The sequence below is a fragment of the Sciurus vulgaris genome, assembly GCF_902686455.1.
Source record: "Sciurus vulgaris genome assembly, chromosome: 9".
NCBI lineage: Eukaryota > Metazoa > Chordata > Mammalia > Rodentia > Sciuridae > Sciurus > Sciurus vulgaris.
The window spans coordinates 18,665,703-18,688,518 of NC_136469.1; the positions used below are offsets into that span (position 1 = coordinate 18,665,703).

The 22,816-nt window shown below is 45.8% G+C and overlaps 1 protein-coding gene and 1 long non-coding RNA gene across 4 annotated transcripts in view; both read left to right on the forward strand.

The window, feature by feature from the left end:
* Nucleotides 1-21,879, forward strand: part of NOCT (nocturnin) — a 30,094-nt gene extending 8,215 nt beyond the window's left edge. For 2 of the 3 annotated variants that reach the window (XM_079154834.1, XM_079154835.1), the window contains exons 2-3: nt 18,359-18,628; nt 19,695-21,879. In XM_079154834.1, coding sequence (XP_079010960.1) covers nt 18,359-18,628; nt 19,695-20,530 — 1,106 coding nt within the window. In that variant the 3' untranslated portion in view covers nt 20,531-21,879. Of the gene's footprint in view, nt 1-20; nt 1,818-18,358; nt 18,629-19,694 lie in introns of those variants that run through there. The other variant, XM_079154836.1, reaches the window with a different exon arrangement.
* Nucleotides 1-22,816, forward strand: part of LOC306670203 — a 505,412-nt gene that overhangs the window by 338,283 nt on the left and 144,313 nt on the right. The gene's annotated exons all lie outside the window — the stretch shown is intronic.

Below are 22,816 nucleotides of genomic sequence, written 5' to 3' on the forward strand. Positions count from 1 at the left end.
TCTGGAAAACACTCAGGCGTCCTTGTCTAGCCGGGTAAAGAAAGGTCGCTTGGGTTGTCAGGCGCGTCTTGGTGCTTGTAATTTTAGACACACTGGGTTGACAGTCGTGACCTTCACTTGATATCCCTGGTAATGCCAGGCGGGTCATGACACCACGTTGTACACTTTGTGCTGTACCCGCGTGTGCTGTAATGACCGTGACGTCTGACGGGTGGAGGAGGTGGAACTTGACCTCTGTCTATTCCTGGCAAGTAAGATAGGTGGCTGTGTGTGCCTGGCCCCTCCCTCACAGGCAGGTGCCACACGTGGAGACGTTGACCAGCAGCAGTTCACGGCGCAGGTAACTCTTCGCTATCTGAGTCTGGAAAATAGTTGGACACCTGCTTCACAGGATTGCGAGCGAGAGGACAGCTGACAGCTGACATGTGGCTGATCACTTAGGATGTGCTGGGTCCGTCTTACTTAACTCACTGTAACTTTGTAAGGTTATTTCTGGCCCCAAATGAAGAAACTGAGCACAGACAGTAAAGAGGGGTTCCATTGCTAAAAGGAGGCTCCAGGCCTTGGGAGCAGGCAGCCTCACAGGAGTCGGGGCAGTTAAAGTCCTCTTGCTTCTGCTCACTCACAGCCTGCACTTGCCCAGGGCAGCTGATGCTTTGGCCACGAGGCTCCCATAGCCCACTTGATAAGTACTCCTGGCATGCCTGCCACATTCAGTCACGGGTGCTCAGTAACAGATTTGGAGACTGCCACAGACCCTCACCAGAAAATATCTTCCTAAATTGGCACATCGAATGCCTTCTCTAGGATCTGGGCGTTAATGTCCTGAAGTCCACACTACATAAAATTTAAAGGTGGTCCTGTTCAGTTACTGAACAGGATCACCTTCAGGGGACGTATTGTACTGTTTGAGTTTTGATGAGGACAAGTCATTTAAACTGCTGAGACTCTGTGTCCCCACCTATAAAATTGTGTTAATAGCCCAGAAGTTCTTGAGAGGGTAACTGGCAGCAAGTGAGAGGGCTTGATAGACCGTGATGTGCAGTCCTCCATTAGCGTTTTGACAGGATTCCTTGGCATTTTGCTATCATTTGTATCCCCTTTTCACGAATATCTTTTCAAATTAAGTGGGAAAAAATTTTTTTTTTCTCTGCTATGGATGGAACCCAGAGCCATGCATGTGCTAGCAAGCGCTGTCCCACTGAGCTGCTTCTCCAGCCTTGGTCCTTTTTTAAAGCACTGAGCAAACAATGGAGTCATAATCCCTGCCCTTGGAGCTTAGAGTCTCCTGAGTGCTGAACAAGGATTGGAATTCAGATCACCACGGGTATAGGCCAGATGTAAGAAAACGAGAGCCAGCGAATTGGGCCAGGTGTGGTGGTGCACACCTGTACTCTCAGCACCTGAGGAGACTGAGGCAGGAGGATCACAGATTCCAGGCCAGCCTTGGCAACTTAGCAAGACCCTGTCTCAAAATTTAAAATAAAGAGGAATAAATATACTGTGTAGTCAACATCCATGCTGTTTTATGTCGATGTGTATTGTGTTCATTTTCGATGGCTTGTCTTGAAGGTGGTTGCCTTTATTCAGGAACCTACTCTAATAAGCTTAATGAAATCAGAATGAAAAATCAGCTACTTTATTAGGTCTGAAGTTTCTGAGGAGGTTCCACACATGGCCAGCAGATGGCAGCATTGGATTGCCGCTTTAATGATGCCTTCCTGTGACGTTGGTCCTTCGTAGTTTTGGTGTATTGTGTACTTTTTTCTTGGAGGTTTCTTTGGGCCCAAGGTTGATTGGCTTCAGCAGCCCTCCAGGTATGTACCCAAGATAATTCTGCCTTTTACATATTGTTTGCCTTTTAATCATTGTTTTTGCTGAGTCACCCTTTTAAGATACTAAGCTCAAACTGAGAAAAATTATTCAGACTAAATGGTTTGAACACAGCTTGGAGCACACAGTTCCTGGGTTGCTAAAAGGACAGATCTGGAGAGGTGTCTGTGATTCCTGCATGGTGTCAGGATTGCTTCAGATGGGTGGTGGGCTGGACCTTTGTCATCCAGTATCCTAATTATTGATGGGAAAGTGTTTCATTAAATTTGGGAAGTTTCCTTGTGGTCACTACTCTAGGATCTTGTATTGTCATCTGCCTGGTTTGCTTTAGAAGTGTGTAGTAAATGGTACCATTAAGGATGCACTAAAATCTGAAACTTCATGGGTACCTGTGATTTCTCAAAGGAAAAGTCTATACCTGGCCTCCTGTGATGAGTTGCATTCACAATGCAGACACCTGGGAAATAGTGTGAAATTACCTTCAGGCTAGGTACATAGAGTGAATGTGAAACAAATGAATGTCATGTTTGACTTGGGTTCTAGCCACAAAATATTTCATTATGTATGTGCAAATACTCCAAAGTTTTAAAGATCTGGACTCGAAAACATTCTGGTCCCAAGCATTTCAGAGAAGATATATTCAATCTGTATTACTGTATTTCAGAAATCTAAAAAATCTGAATTATCCAGCAACTCTTTAGTGGCTATTATAAGGTTAAGAAAAGATATTTATTCTAAAGAAATAAAGTAGAAGTGAAGTATTGATAATAGTTAATAGTAAGGGAGGAAAGCATCTAGTTCTAACTACATAAGAAAATTTGCTTGTAGAATCAGTGGCAAGGGACGGGCTGCTGTTGCCAGATGTCTTAAGAAACAGGTTTTCTGTGGTGGTGGTGGTGCTGCTGCAGGGGATGGAACCCAGGGCCTCAGGCATACCAGCAAGCACTCTGCCCAGAGCCCCACTCCCAACCCTGAGGTGCAGCCATTTGATGTGCCTGTCACTTGTGTAAATCATAACTTGGGTATAGCATTGAGAATGATGGCTGATACTTTTTCTAGCAAAGTGGCACACACTGAATATATATGGGGTCAAATTCAAAATGCTTGTTTCCATACATGAAATTAGATCCAGAAGCCAGTATGAGTACCAGATGAAGTTCGGAAGTTTGGGGCACAATTTGGTATTTTTCAATACCTTGATTTTCATTTTGATGGATTTATCTAGCTTCAGAAAGTTAACTTTGAACATTGAACTTTTCTGAATGTTTGAAAGTCCTTCTGAAGTCCTGACAGGGAGCTCTTTTTTTTTTTTTTTTTTTTTTTTTTTTTTTTTTTTTTTTTTTAATTTTTTGGGGGGGTACCTGGATTGAACTCTGGGCACTTGACCACTGAGCCACATCCCCAGTCCTATTTTGTATTTTATTTAGAGACAGGGTCTCATTGAGTTACTTAATGCCTCACTTTTGATGAGGCTGGCTTTGAACTCACGATCCTCCTGCCTCAGCCTCCCGAGCCACTGGGATTACAGGCGTGCACCACCCCGCCCAGTAGGGAGCTCTTATTAAGGCATACAGTTTCAGTAAAATGGCATGAAATCTTGGAAGCAGACACTTATTTATGTGGGAAAAAAAAATTTTTAAATGGTTGATACTTAGAGAAATGAATGGGGACTTTGGGTGTGTTATGGGATAGAATCCCAGGGCACATGCTTGGCAAGTGCTCTACCCCGAACTGTCCCCCAGCCCCACCTAGGTGATAAGCAGAGAGAGTGGTGGTTGGTTGTAAAGTGGACATTGTTAGAGTAGTGGCTTCCTGGGATTGTGATGAGGATTGAAAGGCAGTCAAAGCAGAGTGCGTGGCGCGTATCCAGCATGCAGTGATTCCAGGGTGTTTTGTAGTCCATTGGGTCATTTGTAAAGAACAGAGATTTAGCCCACCTGGCAGTGCATGCCTGTAATCTCAGCAGCTTAGGAGGCTGAGGCAGGAGGATCGCAAGTTCAAGGCCAGCTTCAGCAACTTAGCAAGACCCTGTCTCAAAATAAAAAGGAAAAAGGGCTAGAATGTAGCCAAGTGGTAAAGTGCCCCTGAATTCACTTCCCACTACTGAAAAAAACAAAACAAACAACAGATTTATTTCTTACCTATTTATTTCTTACATTTCCTGGAGCTAGGAGTGCCTGATTGAGGGGCCAGCATCTTGTTGCATCAGCCCATGGTGGAAGGTGGAAGGGCGGGGGGCAGGGGGGAACAGGAGTGAGCAGAAGAGTGGACTGAACTCATCCCCTTCACAGTGGTCCACACTTGGCAGTATCCACATTAATCTGCCCATCACTCCCCATCCCAGCTTTATTGAGGACTATGTACTGCCCCTAAAACAACAAGGTGCTAGTTCAATAATTTGTAATAAATTTATATAATTGTGCAACCATCACTAGAGTCCAAGCTGAGAACATGTCTGTCCCCCAGATCCCTCAAGCCCAGCGGCAGCTCAGCCGCACCCCATCCCCATTGCCTGGCCATCCAAGGATCTGTTTCCACCTGCAGAGTTGGGCCATCTGACACTCCTCTCATTTAGTGTGATGCTGAGTTCCAGTCCGTGAGTCCCTCGCTTCGCTGTGTAGACATGCTGCATTTTACCCACTCCCACGATGCTCATGGAGTTGTTTCCATTCGGGGCATTATGAAGATGCATGCTGCTGCAACATTTGTGAGCCATTTTTGGTGTGCACATGTTTTAATTTGTCTTGAATAGAGTCCTGAGAGCGAAATGATTAGGTCACATGCTAATCTGATGTGTAACTTTTTAAAATAGTGCACAACTGTTTCCAAATGACTGTACCATTTGAAACCCATGCCAGCAGCAGGAGACTATCCTCAGACATTCCATGTGGTCCTTTTGATTATGGCCATTTTAGTAGGTATGTGGTGGTAGCTTCTTACAGTTTTGATTTACAAGTCTATTAAGGTTATGATTTGCAAATATGTTCTCCCAATCTGTGTCTTGTCACATTTTTTTGTTTTTATTTATTTATTTTTTGGTGCTGGGGATGGAACCCAGGGCCTCATGCATGCTAGGCAAGGGGTCGATCACCAGGCTATATCCCCAGCCCTTTTAGTTTTTTTATTTTGAGATAGGTCTCTCCAGGTTGCCTAGACTGACCTTAAACTTGTGATCCTCCTGCCTCAGGCTCCTGAGTTTCATGCCCACCATGCCCAGCTATCTTTTCCCTTTCTTAATAGTTTAAAGCAAAATGTTTTATCTTTTCATTCACTTACTATTTGTGGTCCTGTGGATTGAACCTATGGGGGCTATACTACTGGGCTACAATTCCCAGCTCTTTTATATTTTATATGGAGACAGGATTTTGCTAAATTGTCCAGGCTGGCCTGGAATTTGCAATCCTTCCACCTCAGCTTCCTGAGTCGCTGGGATTACAGCCGTGCAGCCACATGCCTGGCAAACGTATTTTAATTTAAATGAAATCCAATTTGTCCATTTTTTTCTTCTATGGTTATATTTTTGGTGCTCTGTTGAAGAACTCTTTGCCTAACACATTTACACAGATTTTCTCCTATGCTTTTTTTAAGTATAATTTGAGCTTTTACATTTAAGCCTGATCTGTTCTCCAAATAAATTTTTTATATTGAAAAAATTTTAGATTTACAGAAAAATTGGGAAGGTACTGTAGAGGGTTCTCATGTCCCTTACTCAGTTTCCCCTAAAATCATCATCTTACCCTACAAAGTGCATTAGTCACATTAAGAATCTTGCTGATTGGCTGCCAGTGCCCTCTTTCTGCTCCAGGATCAGCCAGGAAACTCCTGTGTTCAGACACGGAGTTGCGCTGGACTCCTGTTCTGTGGCAGTCTCAGTCTATCCTTGTTTTTCAAAACCTCAAGGTTTAAAGGAACACTGTCAGGCATCTTGAAGTGTCTTCAGCTGGAGTTTCTGTTGCTTGTCTCATGATGAGGCTGTGGTTGCGGGTTTGGCAGAGGAAGTCCACAGAGGTAAAGTGGCAGTCACATCACATCACGTTCAACTAACGTGATTTAACTACTCATGATGTTGACATTGATCATCTTGTCAATCTAAGGTTTGCAGAGCTCTGCATTCTGCCCTCTCTCTGTAAAAGGTTATCATGGTCGCTGCCCCTCACCCGCTACCCTCCCCTTCCTCTGTCATTTTTATTATGGTCATCAGTGTGTTACACTTTGGGTTTAATCTAATACTGCATTGGTTTGTTCCTGCTTTGACCACTGAGAACTCTCAGATTGGTTCCTTATGTGGCTCATCTTGTTTTTTCTGTCCTAGTCACTTCTCTTTATTTGTACTGGGGATGGAATCCAGTGGTGCTTAACCACTGAGCCACATCCCAACCCTGCCCCCTCCCCTTTTTGAGACAGGGTCTCACAAAGTTGCTGAGGCTGGCTTTGAACTCGAGATCTTCCTGCCTCAGCCTCCTAAGCAGCTGGGGTTAGAGGCATGTGCCGCCGCTGCTGATCTTCCTTCTATTCTCACAAGATCCCACTCCCACTTTTTTCCTTCTTTCTGACTTCCACATGCAAGCAGAAATACAACCCTCGACTTTCTGAGTTGGCTTATTTTCCTTAGCATAATACTCACAAGCTCCATCTGTTCTCCTGCAAATGACATGATTTCATTCTTTATGGGTGAATAAAACTCCATTGTGTACATGTACCAATTTTCTTTCTCCATTCATCTATTAACGGACACGTAGCCCGGTTTTTATTTCTTATTTAACTCTTTTATCAAAATCACAACGAAGCCATCGGCGCTTGGGCTTTCCTTTATGGAAAGATTTTAACTTACTGATGCTCATAATGGCTTCGCTGCCCTGGATGAACCGCTCCCATAGAACACTGGGCAGGGAGATGAGCAGCCCTGGGCACGAATGTCAAACCCTCTCCTTCTTTATCTCCCAGTGACCGTTGCAAGTAAAAGCTTCTCAGGTTGTGGTATACTGTTGGTCAGTGTCCACAGCACTGAAAGAACTTTTTTCTCCCAAAACTGAATAATTGTTACTTGACATAACTTTTGAATTTAACAAAGAAATGGCAGTAACTTGTACATGTGCTAAATAAAATATTTTCAGTAAGAGCCAAGTAGAACCGATTTCAATCCTTCCATTGAGACACATATTAAAGACTACCCTAAACTAACCAGTTTACTTATGTTTTTAATCAAGAAAGCTATAATTGCCAATCTGAGCTTCTAATTAGCATGAGATGACCAGGCTAAACCCTTGCAATGTGACCAAGAACTGCTTCATAAAGTTTGACTTGACCTGTGCATCCCAAAGGGATCTACTGGCCTAGGATGGTAATAACAGGTCCACAAGCCAAGTGTCATCCACACAGCACACAAACAAAGGGAGCTGTGTCTTGTAAGATGAGCAGCAAGTGCTGTCTAAAATGTGTGGTCTCTCGTTCAAGGAACAGTGCCTAATGCCCATGCGCATACAGTCCGGGAGGGATACTAAGCAGGTGAAGGTCACTAAACTACAAGCAAGCAGCAGGCAAGACCAGGAAGAGATTTTCAAGCCTGTCTGGGAGTAGTTGCGCACGCCTGTAATGCCAGCCATTCACAGGACTGAGGCAGGACGATCTCAGGTTCAAAGCCAGCTTCAGCCACAGTGAGGCACTGAGCATCTCAGTGAGACCATGTCTCTAAATAAAATATAAAATAGGACTGGGGATGTGGCCCAGTGGTTGAGTGCCCCTGAGTTCAATCCCTGGACACCCCCCACCCCCACACACAAAAAAAATTTTTTAAAGGATTTTAAAGTCCACATCCCTGGGCGTGAAGTGGAAGGGGTATCAGAAGGCTTCTTGGACAGCAGGGGGCGGTCGGGCGTGAGGACCAAGGCCAGAACAGGAGCTGAATGGAGAGCAAGGCCTGGGAAGGTGCGAACAAAGGAGCCACCTAACTGCAGCTGTTCAGAGGACAGTGGAGTGTTTGTGTCACGCAAAGGGATGTAATCGAATAAGAGACTGCAAAACAGGGAAACCTACAAGAGGACACCATCTTCCCCAGTGCAGGGCAGGGGCTTTGCGTGTGCTCTGGAGCTCAAGATGCTGAGCTCTGCGGCGTGCCCTGGTCCTTGAACAAGTGGAACCTATCTGCTTCAAAAGGAAAAACAAATCAGCACACCAGGGGCTAGGGAAGTAGCTCAGTCGGTAGAGTGCTTGCCTTGTAAGCACAAGGCCCTCAGTTCGATTTCCCCAGCCTCAAAAGGGGAGGAAAAAAAAAAAAAAAAATTAGCACACCAAACTCAGAAGTAAAAAAGACGTCAGTGTCAGCTTGGACCCTCAAACTGTCCTGCTGTCATGCTGTGGAGGGAGACGGGCTCTGCCCCATACTTTCCCCAGTTCAGTACTGCAAAATACAGCAACATTTAGCATGTCATGCCCCTAATTCAGCTCCCCGAATGTAAACTTACTCAGATTAAGCCAGTACCAACTCTGTACCTAGTGTAATATCACTGTACTACCCTAAGTGTATTTTAACCCTTTTATGACCTTGTTAACAAAATATCCACACTCGGTAATGCTCTGGAAGCACTAAGGACATTGCCTCAGATTCCTCTTGAGTAGTTAAGTGGGTTGTTTTTAATTTTATTTTGAGATAGTATCTTGCTAAGTTGCTTAGGACCTTACTAAGTTGCTGAGGTTGGTCTTGAACTTGTGATCCTCCCACATCAGCCTCTGAGCTACCGGGATTATAGGCATATACCACTGTGCCCACAGTTCAAAGTCTTAAAGCATCAAATTTACACATTTTTCTGCATTACCTTGGATGGGTAGTTATCATAAAAGTCATGAACAAACTCCTATCCCCTGATTCTCAGATTATTGTAATTTTCCCTTCATCATGACAAATTCAACAACTGGAAGCACAAAAGGGAGGGAGTCATACAAAACTTACAATTTTTAAAACAAGGCAAAAATACTGAAAAGAATCTGTCATCACACTAACCATTTAAACTTTGCTAAAGACAAAAAACTTGGTTTTCAAAGCAATCGGTATTTTATAAAGTACTCAAGAAATTGCCAGCTCAGAAAAATGGAAAAATTTTAGGTAGGAACATTAAAATAACAGCAACTCATTATTCTGTAGCAAAGAGTTCTTCCAAAGTACCATGCCTGTTAAGGAACGTTTGGCAAAACTCTTGGGGCTGAGGCGATACCGTGCAGGCCAGACCCCTCAGGCCTGCTTCAGCCGTCAGGGATGTGGGCAGATGGCTATTCCCAAGTAGGCCAAGGCACCCTGGGAATTTCAGCTGCTTTTTGTGCTGGACCTCGCTGATGTCTTCCCAGTACCTGCTTCCAGCCACCTGGCTTTCTCACTTGCTCTGGTTTCTGGATGTGCTCTGGGTTTTGTATAGAAAAAACTGCCTGTCTTGGCAATGTCCAGAAACTTCTGGATATGCTGAGGGGGCTGGGCATGTAGCTCAGTGGTAGAGCTGTTGCCTAGCATCTGTGAGGCTTCCCCCACCCCCACATTGGACACAGATGAGCAGCAGTCTGAATCTCTGTTCAGCTCCATCGCCATCCTGACACGCCAGGGTTCTGTTAAAGTTCTCGCAGCGCCAGGCCCTGCCTTCTGGCCAGGCCCCAGGGGCTGCCCAGGAATGTAACACACGGCAGAGCTGCCATTTCTAGGATTGAAGTAACTGGTTTTGATCACTTTGTCCATGTTTTGGAGTTGCTCTGGGGGAGACTTTGTGGGCTCCCTCACGCCATCATGGGAGTCAGGAGCTGCCTGCCCCGACTCTTCCTGTAGCACACAGTGGCCCGCAGACTGGAAACTAGCCTCCAGTTCTAAAGACTTACCTTGCCTCTACTCCATTTCTCTCCTTTTTACCTATAATTTCTTCAAAATAACTTCTCTACTCTGTCTTATATTCTCTTCTGCCCACAACTCCACCAAAAATAAGAAATGGCTCTTGTCACCAGGGTTTCCAGTGCTAAGTCCAGGTCGGTTCTCCATCGCCATTTCCCTTTGCAGGTGGGAACTTCCTCCTGATGAAATTCTTTATTTGGTTCCAAGAAAATCATATTTTTATTTTTTTCCTTCTCTGGCCACGTCATCTCAGCCTTGGCAGAGTTTCACACTGTCCCTTCTGTCCTAGAGCTCAATCCTTTGGCCTCCTTTCTCTTTAAACTCACTTTACACTGGCGATGTGGCCCAGCGGTAGAACACTTGCCTAGCATGCCTGAGGCCCTGGGTTCCACCCCCAGGACCCACCGCAAAACAAGCAAGCAAAGCCCACAAAGATGGTGAGGTAACTCGGCCGGCTTCTCCGCACTGACATCTCCCAACTGTCTGTTTCCTGTTTGCCCCTCTCCCGGGATGCCAGTCGCTCTAGTTGCTGAAGTCCTGATTTCTGCAGACACCATCAGGCCTTCCTGACCACTGTCACAGCAACTTCCTCTTCCGTGCTCAGCCAGAATCGTTGGCCAGCCTTGACCACTGAACCACATTCAAGTCACCCACAAAGTTTGCCGACCCCTGGGCTTTGTGCAGAGACCTACCACTTTCTCTGCCACCACCCGAATCCAAGCCCGGGCGGACCGCTGGGAGTCCCCTCCAGTGGGTTTCCTCAGGGCCGCCCTGGTTTCCCTCCATGCAGCGTATTCTTAATACGTAGCCCGTGTGTTTAAACCAGAACGCTTGTTGGTGGCTCATCGTAGTCGCTCCAGGGTGAGCTGGGTGCTGCGCTGCTGCCCCCGTGGGTTTAGGTGCTGCCCTTCACGGAGTGCCTCCCCATCTGCGCCTGGGGTGGCCAGTCCTGGTGGCACCTCGTCTTCAGCCTCGGCACTCTGGTTACTCTCTCTTGCTCCAGGTAGGGTAGTACTGAGCTCCACTCCTGATTGGCAGTGCTGACCCCAGAGCTCTTGCACTGCTCTTCCTCTGCCGGGGCTCTTGTGCTGGGCCTCCAGGAGGCCATTTCTTACCATCTCTGTTCTCTGCTCAAATTCCAGCTTTTGTTGAGGCCTCCAAGTGCATGGCTCCACCAGGAGTCCCCATCACGCCTTTCTTCTTTTTTCTCCACAGGACAAACTATAATGGTCATGGGGGGAGGGGGAGAGATTTTATTTGATCTTTTAGGAAAAATCATGCAGAGTTATCGTGTCAGCCTTTCATCACTAATATGCACTCGTCTCTCCCCACTAGAACACAGCTCTGTGAAGACATGGATTTTGGTCTCTGTTATTGCTAATGTGTCTCCAGGAGGCTAGAGTAGTGTCTGTCGCTTGCTGGACATTGAAACATTTGAGGGAAAAAACAAGTGGCAGTTAGCGTCCGTGAGCTCGGAGCGTGAGGCAGGGCAGGCCGCCTGTGCTGGGCGGGCACTGACGGGCGCGGCTGTGCGCTGGCCCGTCTTGTCCCATTTCCTTGGTCTTGTCCTGGTTGCTCTTTACCATCGGGCTCTTTTAGCCTTGTCATGTCCTGGCCATTCTGAAGGGCTTCGTTTTTCTTTGATTGGATCACGAGTGTTGCCTGTTCACCACTTACTAACTTCACAGGGGAAAGATCAGCGCATGCGTTGTCGGCAAAGAGGGCCTTTCCCAGAACTCAGGAAATAAGAATGTGAAATTACCAACATTCTGCCTGGAGGGGATCCTCAAGGACTGCCATTGGATGGGATTAGATTAAGTATTGGACAGTGGATGCCAAGAATCCGGTTGAGCTGCCCAGTGCAGTGAGGACGGAGCCTGACCCTGAGCAGACTGTCCAGGAGGCTAATGAGTGGAGGGTCTTTTGGGACTGTTTTGTTTTGTTTTGAGTTGCCCAGTCTTCCCTCAAACTTGGGATCCTCTTCCCTCAACCTTCTGAGTGACTGCAGTCACAGGCGGGCTTTGAACTTGAGGTCCTACTGCCTCAGCCTCCCTAGTTGCTGGAATTGCGGGAGTGTGCCGCTGCACCGTCCAGTGCATTAGTCCATGCTGAGTGCCTCAATCCCATCCAGTAGAAGTTGCCCATTCTGTCGGACGCGGTGGTGCACTCCTGCAATCCCAGTGAATGGGGAGGCCGAGGCAGGAGGATCTCCAGTTCGAAGCCAGCCTCAGCAAAAGTGAGGTGCTACGTAATTCAGTGAGACCCTGTCTCTAAATAAAATACAAAATAGGGCTGGGGATGTGGCTGAGTGGTCGAGTGCCCCTGAGTTCAACCCCAGGTGCCCTCCCCCCCATAAAAAGAAATTGTCCATTCTGAGTCTCAAATGTGATGGGAGTAATAGGCACTCTGGATGAAACATCCACCTTTTCTTCATTAAAAGGTGTCTTTAGTGCCTATAATGAAGATGGTATATTAAGAGCCCAGGAACATAGATGTAAAATGTTTCTATCTGTTCTAGATGCGTTTCCCATTTTATTCTACTGCCACTGAATTCCATCTTTGATGTCTGCCCTGTAAGAGGCCTTAATACTTGGCCAGGCTGAAAACCTTTGTCTTTTGAGGGTAGTTTTAATTATTATTCTTTGTGTGTGTGTGTATGTGGTGCTGGGGTTTGAACCCAGGGCCTCCTGCATGCAAGACAAGCACTCTACCAACTGAGTTATACCCGCAGCCCCTAGATTTAATTTTTGAAAACCACTAAAAGTCTTTCAGAGGCCACATCACAAATAGATTGCTTGATCGGATTTAATAATCCACTGTTGGGGTAAGATGAGCTGGCTTGGTGTTTTCCTTTGAGTGTTACAGCTAACCGCCTATTAAATGCATACCCATCCCAGCCCCACAACAAACAAGCAATGAGAAAACTGGAATATCACCTTTGCTTCCTCTCACGTGTACATGACCGCCTCAGAATGGCAACACTACCACTAACACTACCCGTGACCCCTGAAAACAGTTTTAAGGCTTGTAATTTGGACCTGTGTTCCCCATTCTGCCCTCCCCACGTTGGTGACTAAACCTTCTTGTCCATTGCTGGATCATGTAGCCTTCACGGACTACACCTTTGCTTTTTTTTTATTTTTATTTTTATTTTTACAGACTGCATTTTGATTCATTGTACACAAATGGGGTAAGACTTTTCATTTCTGTGGTCGTACACAATGTAGATTCACACCATTCATGTAATCACACACATATACATAGGGTGATGCTGTTTTCCTCTTTCCTTCCCCCTTCCTATCTTTCCTTCCCCCACCCGCTCCTGCTCCGTTCTCCTCTACACCATCCAAAGTTCCTTCGTTTTTCTCTCCCCACGCCTTCACCCCTGCCCCTTTTACGTATCATTATCCACTTCTCAGAGAAAACATTCGGCCTTTGGTTTTTTGGGCTTGGCCTGTTTCACTTAGCATGATGTTCTCCAACTCCATCTATTTACTAGCAAATGCCATAATTGTATTCTTTTGTGGCTGAGTGATATTCCATTGTATATATATACACCACAGTTTCTTTATCCATTTGTTAATCGAAGGGCATCTAGGTTGGTTCCACAATCTAGTGTTGTGAATTGAGCAGCTGTGAACATTGATGTGGCTGCGTCACTGTAGTATGCTGATTTTAAGTCCTTTGGGTATAAACTGAGGAGTGGGATAGCTGGGTCAAATGGTGGCTCCATTCCAGGTGTCGAGGAATCTCCATACTGCTCTACCTTGCCTTTAATCCTCTTTTAGACTTGATTTTTCTGAGAAGCTACATGTTCTGTACCATCATCTCTCAGGTCATTTTGACCTCAGGCTTATTCTCTAGTTCTAGGGTGGCAATGTTTTTCTGAAAAGGGCTAGATAATAAATATTCATCCTTTGTGGACCAAAAATGATACTGGCACATATTTCTGTGGTAACAAGTCTTGAAAAATGTAAAAATCTCAGGGCATCACACACTTGTAATCCCAGCAACTGGGGAGGCTGAGGCAGGAGGATTGGAAGTTCAAGCCAGCCTGAATCTAAGCAAGACCTTGTCTAAAAATAAAAAATAAAAAGAACTGGCGTGTGGCTCAGCGGTAGGCGCTTGCCTGGCATGCATGAGGCTCTCCATTCAATTCCAGTACTGGGGTGGGACGTAAGAACCGGTTTTAGCTTGAAGACTTGTACAGAAAGACCTAGCTGGGATTTGCCCACCACCTCTTCAGTGAGTTCCTGGTTACCGCTCCTGGAGATGGCCAGTTTTGCTGGATACAAAATCCTTGGCTCGCATTTTCTTTCCTTATGGATGTTTAAAATGTTACTTCATTTTCTTCAAGCATAAATAATTTGCAGTTAAAGTGTGATGATACACAGATTTTCCTTATTAAGTTGTTTGCTCTTATTACCTAGATGCCTAAGAAATTTTAATTTTGCTTATTTTCGGTATTTGTCAGTTTCTCTCACATTCTTTTTCTCATTTTTTTTTTAACATTTATTTCTTTATTTATTTTTGGTACTAAGGATTGAATGCAGAGGTGCTCTACCATTAAGCCACACGCCCAGCCCTTCTTATTTTGGGAGGGTACTGGGGTTTGAACCCAGGGGTACTTAACCACTGAGCTATACCCCACCTTTTTTTTTTTTTTTTTTTGAGACAGAGTATTGCTAAGTTGTTTAGGGCCTCCTGCCTCAGCCTCCCAAGTGGCTGGGATTACAGATGTGCCCCACCACGCCTGGCCCTTTTTATTTTTTTAATTTCAGACAGCCCCACACTAAGTTGCTGAGGCTGGCCTGGAACTTGTGGTCCTCCTTCCTTAGCCTCCTGAGTTGCTGGGATTATATTCATGCACCACTATGCTCAGCCATTTCTCTTTCTTAAAGGAAATAATTTAATCTATATACAGGATACTTTATTGACAGTGTAGATATTTGATTCCAATTTACAAAGGGTATAAAATTTGACATTATATGGAAAAATTACCTAAGCCACAGTTGGTAAAGATGAATGTATGAGCTGTGTGATGGTGGTGTTTCCTTTCTGGGTTTCTAATGCTGATTTAGAACACTTTTTCATACCTTGTATCATTTTCTTAAATGACCTTTAGTTCACTCTGAAATAGGGCACAGTTTGATTTGCCTCTGGGCATCTTTCTGGCACACTTTCATTATCTGAATGTTCTGTTTTGTTTTGTTTTTTAATCTGGAATTGATTTTCTAAATGGTGCAAATTGGTAGAAGTAAATGCCATTCAGGATAGTTTTTCTGGCTTTACCGAACTCCTCCAATGTCAGGCTATCCCCCCCACCCCCATGCTGGGGCTCAAATCCAGGGTCTCACATGGGTCCAGGGCTCTACCACTGAGCTCCCTCCCTCCCCAGCCCCTCAAATACTGGACTCCTGGACAGTGCCACCTCTTTTCATATTCATTTTTGCATGGTACTTTCTTTTTATCCCAGTAACTGTCACTGGAGAGATTGAGGAGTTGCCAGAGAGGGACACTTCAACTCAGGACACGTGGAGTTAGTTCTTTGGGCTCTTGACAGAACACGCAGGAATGAGTTAAGGGCATGTCAGTTAGAGACACAGGCATATAATTTAGGAAAGCAGAGACACATTCAAGGATACCCATGGGCCATCTCAAAAGTAAGAGATGGATTTGGGGTTCCCAGCTCCTCTTTTAAAATAAACTTGGAGGAGGTGGGCATGGGAAGGTGTGTGGAGATGACATCAGTCTGGTGATGATAAGCAAGTTTATGGTCGTCTGGACATTCTCAGAATCCCTAGGCTGACATGGTCCCTATTATCGGATCAGTAGATAATGTTAGAAAGTACCCTTGATTGTAGGTTTCCTATAATATCATCTCTTTCTTGCCTAATTATCAATTATGTAGGTTAGTCAGCAGTGCACAAGGTGATTTTTATAAGTCAATGAATTTACAGTAGCCTTAAGATTTACAGATTTTTCAGAAATTGGGGGGTGATGGACCTGGAAGAAAAATTACTTGGGGAGTGATAGAGCTGGGAAGAGAGAGCAGGCTTAAGGAGGGACTTTTTAAATTAAAGTCATATTTCTTTGTCCTTCCTCTTGTCTCCTAGTTTCTAGCTATCTTTTATTTCTTTTCTATCCTGTGTCATAACAGCCCCAAAGCACAGCTTGGCAAAGATATAATGTCATCCAAAGGAATGTGGAACCATGCTGTTGAAACGCGCCTACTTCACGTTGGTAGCATGCCCACAGCTTGACAGCTGTCCAGAGTCACTGCTTACCTCATCTTTAAAATATACTGAGTGCCCTTGAGTTTGCACTGAGGCCCTGGGGCTCCTTGGCACACAGTTTGGGGACCATGATCTCAGTCACGCTTCTGCTGCAGATCTGGAGACCACACTTCAGAACCACAAAGGGGTGTGTTTCGTTTGGGGCTGGGGTTGAACCCACAGCCTCATGCACATTAGCAAAGTGCTCTACCATGGAGCTATACCCCACTCACCAAGAAGAAAGTTTGAAAGTGGTACGGATGAGATAGAGATTTGGGGGTACAGAAAAATACCTCATCTCAAAAAAGAGGTGCCCGTGAAGCCTTGGAATGCACAAGCAACTCCGGCATCCCCGCCGGGTCCTTGCGGCGTGTCCTGACCCCGCCCTGGCTCCACCCAGTCCTGGCCAGCTGCTGTCCCTTACAACTACCAGCACCCCAGCCCAAGAGGTCACTTCGCACTCTCAAGATAGCCTGCACTGGGTGGGAAGATAGTAGAATGACAGACATCACATCCCTGTGTGCATGTATGATGACACGCATGGTGCATGGCCACAGAAACAAAATGATGTACCCCATTTGTGTACAATGAATCAAAATGCAGGTGTGAAAATTTTGATTAAAAAAAAAAAAAAAAAGCTCACCTGCACGTTGAACCCTCAAGGGCGTGATCCTTGCTTTCTTAAATGAATCTCTGCTTGTGCCTTGATGTCTGACTTGTGCTGAAATTCTTTTTTGGTTTTTTTTTTTTTTTCTTTCTCTTTTTGCAGTACTGGTGACTAAACCCAGGCATGCTTCACTACTGAGCTACATTCTAAGCACTTTTTATTTTATTTTTACTTTTTAAGTTGAGGCAGGCTCGTGCTGAGTTTTCCAAGCTGGCCTTAAATTTGAGATCCTGCTGTCTACATGGCCTCTTGAGTCACTGGGATTACAGGTGTGTGTCACCACACCTAGCTGAAATTCATTTCTGTCCCATATGTCCAGGGCCCTGTCATTTTGAGTTAAGGTCCCCCTTTTTGGGTTCTCCTTGGACCTTCCTCCAGTGACATTTCCAGCCAAGTAGAAAATTTCTTCCTTTGGTCTCATATATTCGGATAAGCAGGCAAATCAGTTAAAATGGATTTAAAATGTTGAAATTAGACCCTCTTGCCACCGATGTGCATGCTTGTGTTTGTGGGTGCATTTACTTGGAGATGCCCAGACACCTGAATGTATGTTGCGAAAACCAGTGTACCATTTCTTAGTTTTGAGGAGGCACTACTTTAAGGAACAAGAGAGCATTCTTGTAGGCTTATTGACCTTGATGTTGGAGGATATTTGAATTTGCTTTGTGACCTACCTTAGTGAGTTTGACTGACTGCTAGTTTGAGAGGCTGTCAGTCAGCCTTCCTTTCTAGGGAAGCAGGGGTCTGTGCATGCGGTAGAGAAATCAGATTGCTTGGTATCAGGGTTCATCATGCACAGAATCTTGGAGGTGATTCCAAGTAAAACTTGCCCCTGGGTTTATATGAAAATGACAAGGAACACGGTCGACCTCTAGAAGAGCCATCGAATGCTTCTGGCGAGCTGGCGGCTGTCGCTTCTCTGAGCTCCACAGTTGAGGACTGCTCTGTCCTTGGTGAAGTGTCATCTATTGAGATAAAGAGGAAAGCACTAGAAAGGGCCCTGAAGACAGCGGCGCTGGCACTTTCTGGACTTCTCGCCCTTTCTCATTGTAGGGTCTCAGGAATGTGGGCAAGTCAGAAAAAGGTGCGTCCTCGAGGGACACCTGCTGACTCCTGGCCCTTTCCTGGGATTTTGAAAACCCAGCAGCTGGTGTTGCAGACCATGCTGCCCAGTGATGTTGTCGGAGTCCCTGACGGTGCACTCGACACCTGAGGGAAATGGCTGTGGAGTAAACTCAGCCACCGCTTACGTGACAGGACCTGCGCAGGCAGCATGAACAGAGCAGCAGCCTGCTGTGACCCAGTGTCACTGTGGGCCTTCTAACATTTCACTCTTTACAGACTAATCTTCAGATTCACCTTATGATCCATAGAAAAAGGAATGTGGGTTTTGCTTGGCTGTTCTTGGGTGAGACCAGAGTTATAAATCATAAAGCCAAATCCGAGGTTAGAAGAGGCCGCCCAGGTCGAGGTATTCTTCCCTTCAAACAATCGTCTGTTAGTCAGAGACTGGTGTTAACCACAGCATTTGGATTACCTGTCCAGGTAGCAAGCAGGCCCCTGGAAGCTCTTCAGTTGACCTGTAGAACTGGCTTTGCCCAGGAAGGCGGCACCATCGCCCTCACTGAGTCCCAGCGGTGCAGACGTAATTGATTACCTTTCAGCTGAGGCGGGAGAGCAGGGACGGAGCCGGCTTAACTGTGCTTTCCTCTCCCGCAGCGTGTTCCATGGGAAACGGCACGAGCAGACTCTACAGTGCTCTCGCCAAGACGCTGACCAGCAGCGCCGCCTCTCAGCACCCGGAGTATTTGGTGTCACCTGACCCAGAACATCTGGAGCCCATTGATCCTAAAGAGCTTCTTGAGGAGTGCAGGGCTGTCCTGCACACTCGACCACCCCGGTACCAGAGGGACTTTGTGGATCTGAGGACAGATTGCCCCAGTAGCCACCCACCCATTAGGGTCATGCAATGGAACATCCTCGCCCAAGGTATGCCTGATGCTTCTGTGCCCAGCTCTCGGTTTGCTGTGACCGCTTTCTGCTCTGCACGTGCCCAGTGCTCTGGTGTCACTGTGCAGGGGAGAGGTGTGGAAGGAAGGGGTAACTGTCATTTATCAGGCATCTCAGTGGGACATCCTTAAGCCCGTTGCCTCCAGCCTCCAGGCCATCACTGTAAGACCGCATTGATGGGGTAACATGGAGAGTTTTGTGAGGAGACAGCAGCTGGGGTGGGAGTGCCTAGGTGTTCAGGTGACTCAATTGCATTCCGCATTCAGCTGTAGAACTGGAGACCAAAAAGATGTTGCTTCAGTTCTGTGTTCATTGAAATGTTATTTTGTTATTTCCTGAGTCTGCCAAATTAAAAAACAGATGTCAGTCAACCTTCCATAGCATTCCTTTTATGTAGCAGTAGACATTTTAAGAAAAAGAAACAAGAGCCCATTTATTCATGGATGCATATATGTATTTAGCTACTGGAAGAGAAGGGAATATGCTGACTTACCAATCTTTGATTCTTTCATTTTTTCTAGGTGTTCATTCACCTAGTAGGAAAAGCTGCCCATTTAAAGTTCATTCTGAGTAGTGTCTGTTTGTATCAGTTCATATGGCTTTATTGTTTTTTTTTTGTTTTGTTTTTTGCAGTGCTAGGGATCGAACTCAGGGCCCCATGCTTGACAGGCGAGCACTCTACCAACTGAGCTATCTCCCCAGCCCCTGGCTTTATTGTTAATGTCAGTGTTAAAACTAGTATATAGAGCAAAATATATTTGTTACATTTGACATAGTTAGATTCCTACAATAGCAAAGAACAGTTCTCTAATGCTAAAACCAAAGAGCTTTTATTTTGGAATATAGTTACAAGAAATAGTTTTATACAAAAGAAGTCAGATGCTTGCTTCATCTGGATGCTAAGAGGTTATTTAGTTTGGGGGGTGTAGTATAGAGAGAACCCCCCAGGGCATCTGAAGCAGGAGGCATCGGGCACCTGGAGACTCCTGGGCACTGTGAGTGGCCGTTCTGCAGTAGCTAACACCGGCTGGCTTTCTCTCCACAGCTCTTGGAGAGGGCAAGGACAACTTTGTACAATGCCCCGTGGAAGCGCTCAGGTGGGAAGAGAGGAAGTGCCTCATCCTGGAGGAGATCCTCGCCTACCAGCCCGATATACTGTGCCTGCAGGAAGTGGACCACTACTTTGACACCTTCCATCCGCTCCTCAGTCGACTGGGCTACCAAGGCACCTTTTTCCCAAAGCCCTGGTCACCTTGTCTAGATGTGGAACACAACAATGGGCCAGATGGCTGTGCCTTATTTTTTCTGCAGAACCGCTTCAAGCTGGTCAACAGTGCCAATATCAGGCTGACGGCCATGACGCTGAAGACCAACCAGGTGGCCATTGCTCAGACCCTGGAGTGCAAGGAATCCGGGCGGCAGTTCTGCATCGCCGTCACCCACTTAAAAGCACGCACTGGCTGGGAGCGGTTTCGGTCGGCTCAGGGCTGTGACCTTCTCCAGAATCTGCAGAACATCACCCAAGGTGCCAAGATCCCCCTGATCGTTTGTGGGGACTTCAACGCAGAGCCAACCGAAGAGGTCTACAAACACTTCGCTTCCTCCAGCCTCAACCTGAACAGCGCCTACAAGCTGCTGAGCCCCGACGGGCAGTCGGAGCCTCCCTACACCACCTGGAAGATCCGGACCTCGGGGGAGTGCAGGCACACCCTGGACTACATATGGTATTCCAAGCACGCGCTGAGCGTCAGGTCGGCTCTCGACCTCCTCACCGAAGAACAGATCGGACCCAACCGGCTTCCGTCCTTCAATTACCCCTCAGACCACCTTTCTCTAGTGTGTGACTTCAGCTTTAATGAGGAGCCTGGTGGATCTTTATAGAAACTGATCGGTCTTTTTAATCACAGGAGTCTTAACCAGGGCTGTTTCAGGAAACTGAAATAGGCAGGAAGTTGCCTGAGGAAGGGTTCCGGGTTCTGTCACGTCACTTTCTGTGTTTCCAGCATGCCCTTGGAAAAGAAGCCCATTAGTTCACAAAACTTTTCAGTGAAAACCTGTAGCAAAAAAGGTGTTTGCACTCCAGTTTCGGCTTATGTTATTATCCCTCCTTGAGCGTCACGTGTTCAATCTGTCATTTAAGGGCATTCGGTTGGGCTTGTCTTTGAAGCTTTTTCAGTTTGCAGATACTTTAAAAACTTGCAGACTTGCCTGAGTCCTCTGTAGTTAACATTAGTACGTAGGAAAATTTCCCTAGACTGCATTTCAAGTTATTTATTTGTGAGTTTTTCTAATGTCAACAAGATACGCATGGCAATATTTATTTTTTTATGTCTTCATGTAAAACTAAATAAATTATAGCATTATGAACATTTTAGAACCATGCAAAACACATTATAAAGTAACTTATAGTAATTTTCTTAAAGCTTTAAAATGTTTATCTGGTGGTCTAACATTGTATACAAAGCAGCTGTTCAGCCTGGAGAGGGTTTTGTTATTTAAGTGTAAGTATCAGGACTCTGGTACATTCTTCATAAATACTCCTCACTGTGCCTCCGTGTTTCCATTGTGTTTCTTGAGGAAATTCCAGTTCGTTTTCCATTGTTCAATCACTGCTACATATTGTACTTTTTCCCATTGGAATATTGGTATACGTTTGGAAGTTATCATTTTTGTTGGAATGCAGTTTTCACAATAATTATTTGGGAGCTGTTATGTGGCAGGGGCTAAGAAAGCCAGGGTACCTTCTTTTCAGAGATGTGAAGGTTGTTTTTGTTTTGCTTTGGTTTTTGGTTTTAGGTACTGGGGATTGAGCCCAAAGTGCTTTACCACTGAGCTGTATCCCAGCCCTTTATCTTGTTTGTTTTAAGATAGGGTTTTGCCGAGTTGCCCCGGCTGGCCTCCAACTGTGATCCTGCTGCCTCAGCCTCCTGAGCTGCTGGGATTACAGGTGCCACCTCTCTCAGCCAGAGATGGGAAACTATAGAAACCCCGTAATTGGGCTGTCATAGAAATTTCCTAAGACAGCCAGATGACCATGGTTTAGAACATCTACAAAGAAAGATCATAAGAAGTTAAAAGGTAACCTGCAATTCTCAACCATCAGAAATAAAAGTAATAAAGATAGCAGGTGAAGCCTCTTCCAAACGACATAAGCCATCAGTCATAACCTGGTAAATAGTTTATTGTATGAGTTGTAAATATTTAAGATTAATAAATGACCTTTTAAAGCTCGTGCTCATCATATCTTGTCTCTTTAGTCCAAAAAGAATCTGGGAGCAGACTGATTGTTGACACTGTCACCTGGCGATCCGCTCTAGCCATCGATATGCTGGGTACGGTCTGGCTTGGCGGCGCCCAGGCTTTGCTTGCATGGTCTCGGTGCCGAGGCTGCAGCTCCCCAGCATGGCTCGTTCACACATCCTGAGTTGACACCACTCGGAACAAGTGAGGCTTCCAGGGGTTTGTACATAGAAAAGCGCGAGGCTACCGGGAAGGAGCAAGCAGGAATGGCGGCTGCTCCGGTGCGCAGGACGGCCTTAGCCGGCTGTTGAGAGGCAGGAGGCTCGGGGTCTTCACGAGTGCAGCTTCCCTGCCCTAAAGCAGACCGACCTGAAGAGAAATCACGAGCCTTGAGCAAGCAAATCCGGGTGAGGATGAAAGCAGCATACCTGTGAGAATTGCAAGTGTCATACACACGTCAACAGCAAGGATCAGGGTGGGCAGAGGCGTCGGTGGGAAGACCACTGGGCACAAAGTTTCTGGAAATACCAATAAGTGAGCGTAAGGTAAGGAAGCTGAGAAAACCCACCGTGAAGCCTGTGGCGGAGGCCGGATGTTTACGTAATGAGATGCTGCTGCTGCTTGGTGCATTTCCTTGTCTTCATTTGAAGTGTAATTAGGTGAGCATTCTGCTCCGAGAATTTCTGAAGAGTGTGTAATCTTGTGTTGCGTTTTGTATTGTAAGCGTGCCTCGTAAGTCTTGGTAGACAGCTTTGCTCTGTGGACTGTCTTGAGTCATTGAAGGTGTAATGGTAAGCTAAGAAGTTCGTTGCACAGAACTAAAGAGAGATCCTCATGTTTTAAGTACGTTCTATGCATAGATTGATCCCATCCCATTCCAAGGTGCTTTCGGTCCAGCTTCTCCTTCTTTATTTCATATAATTTGAT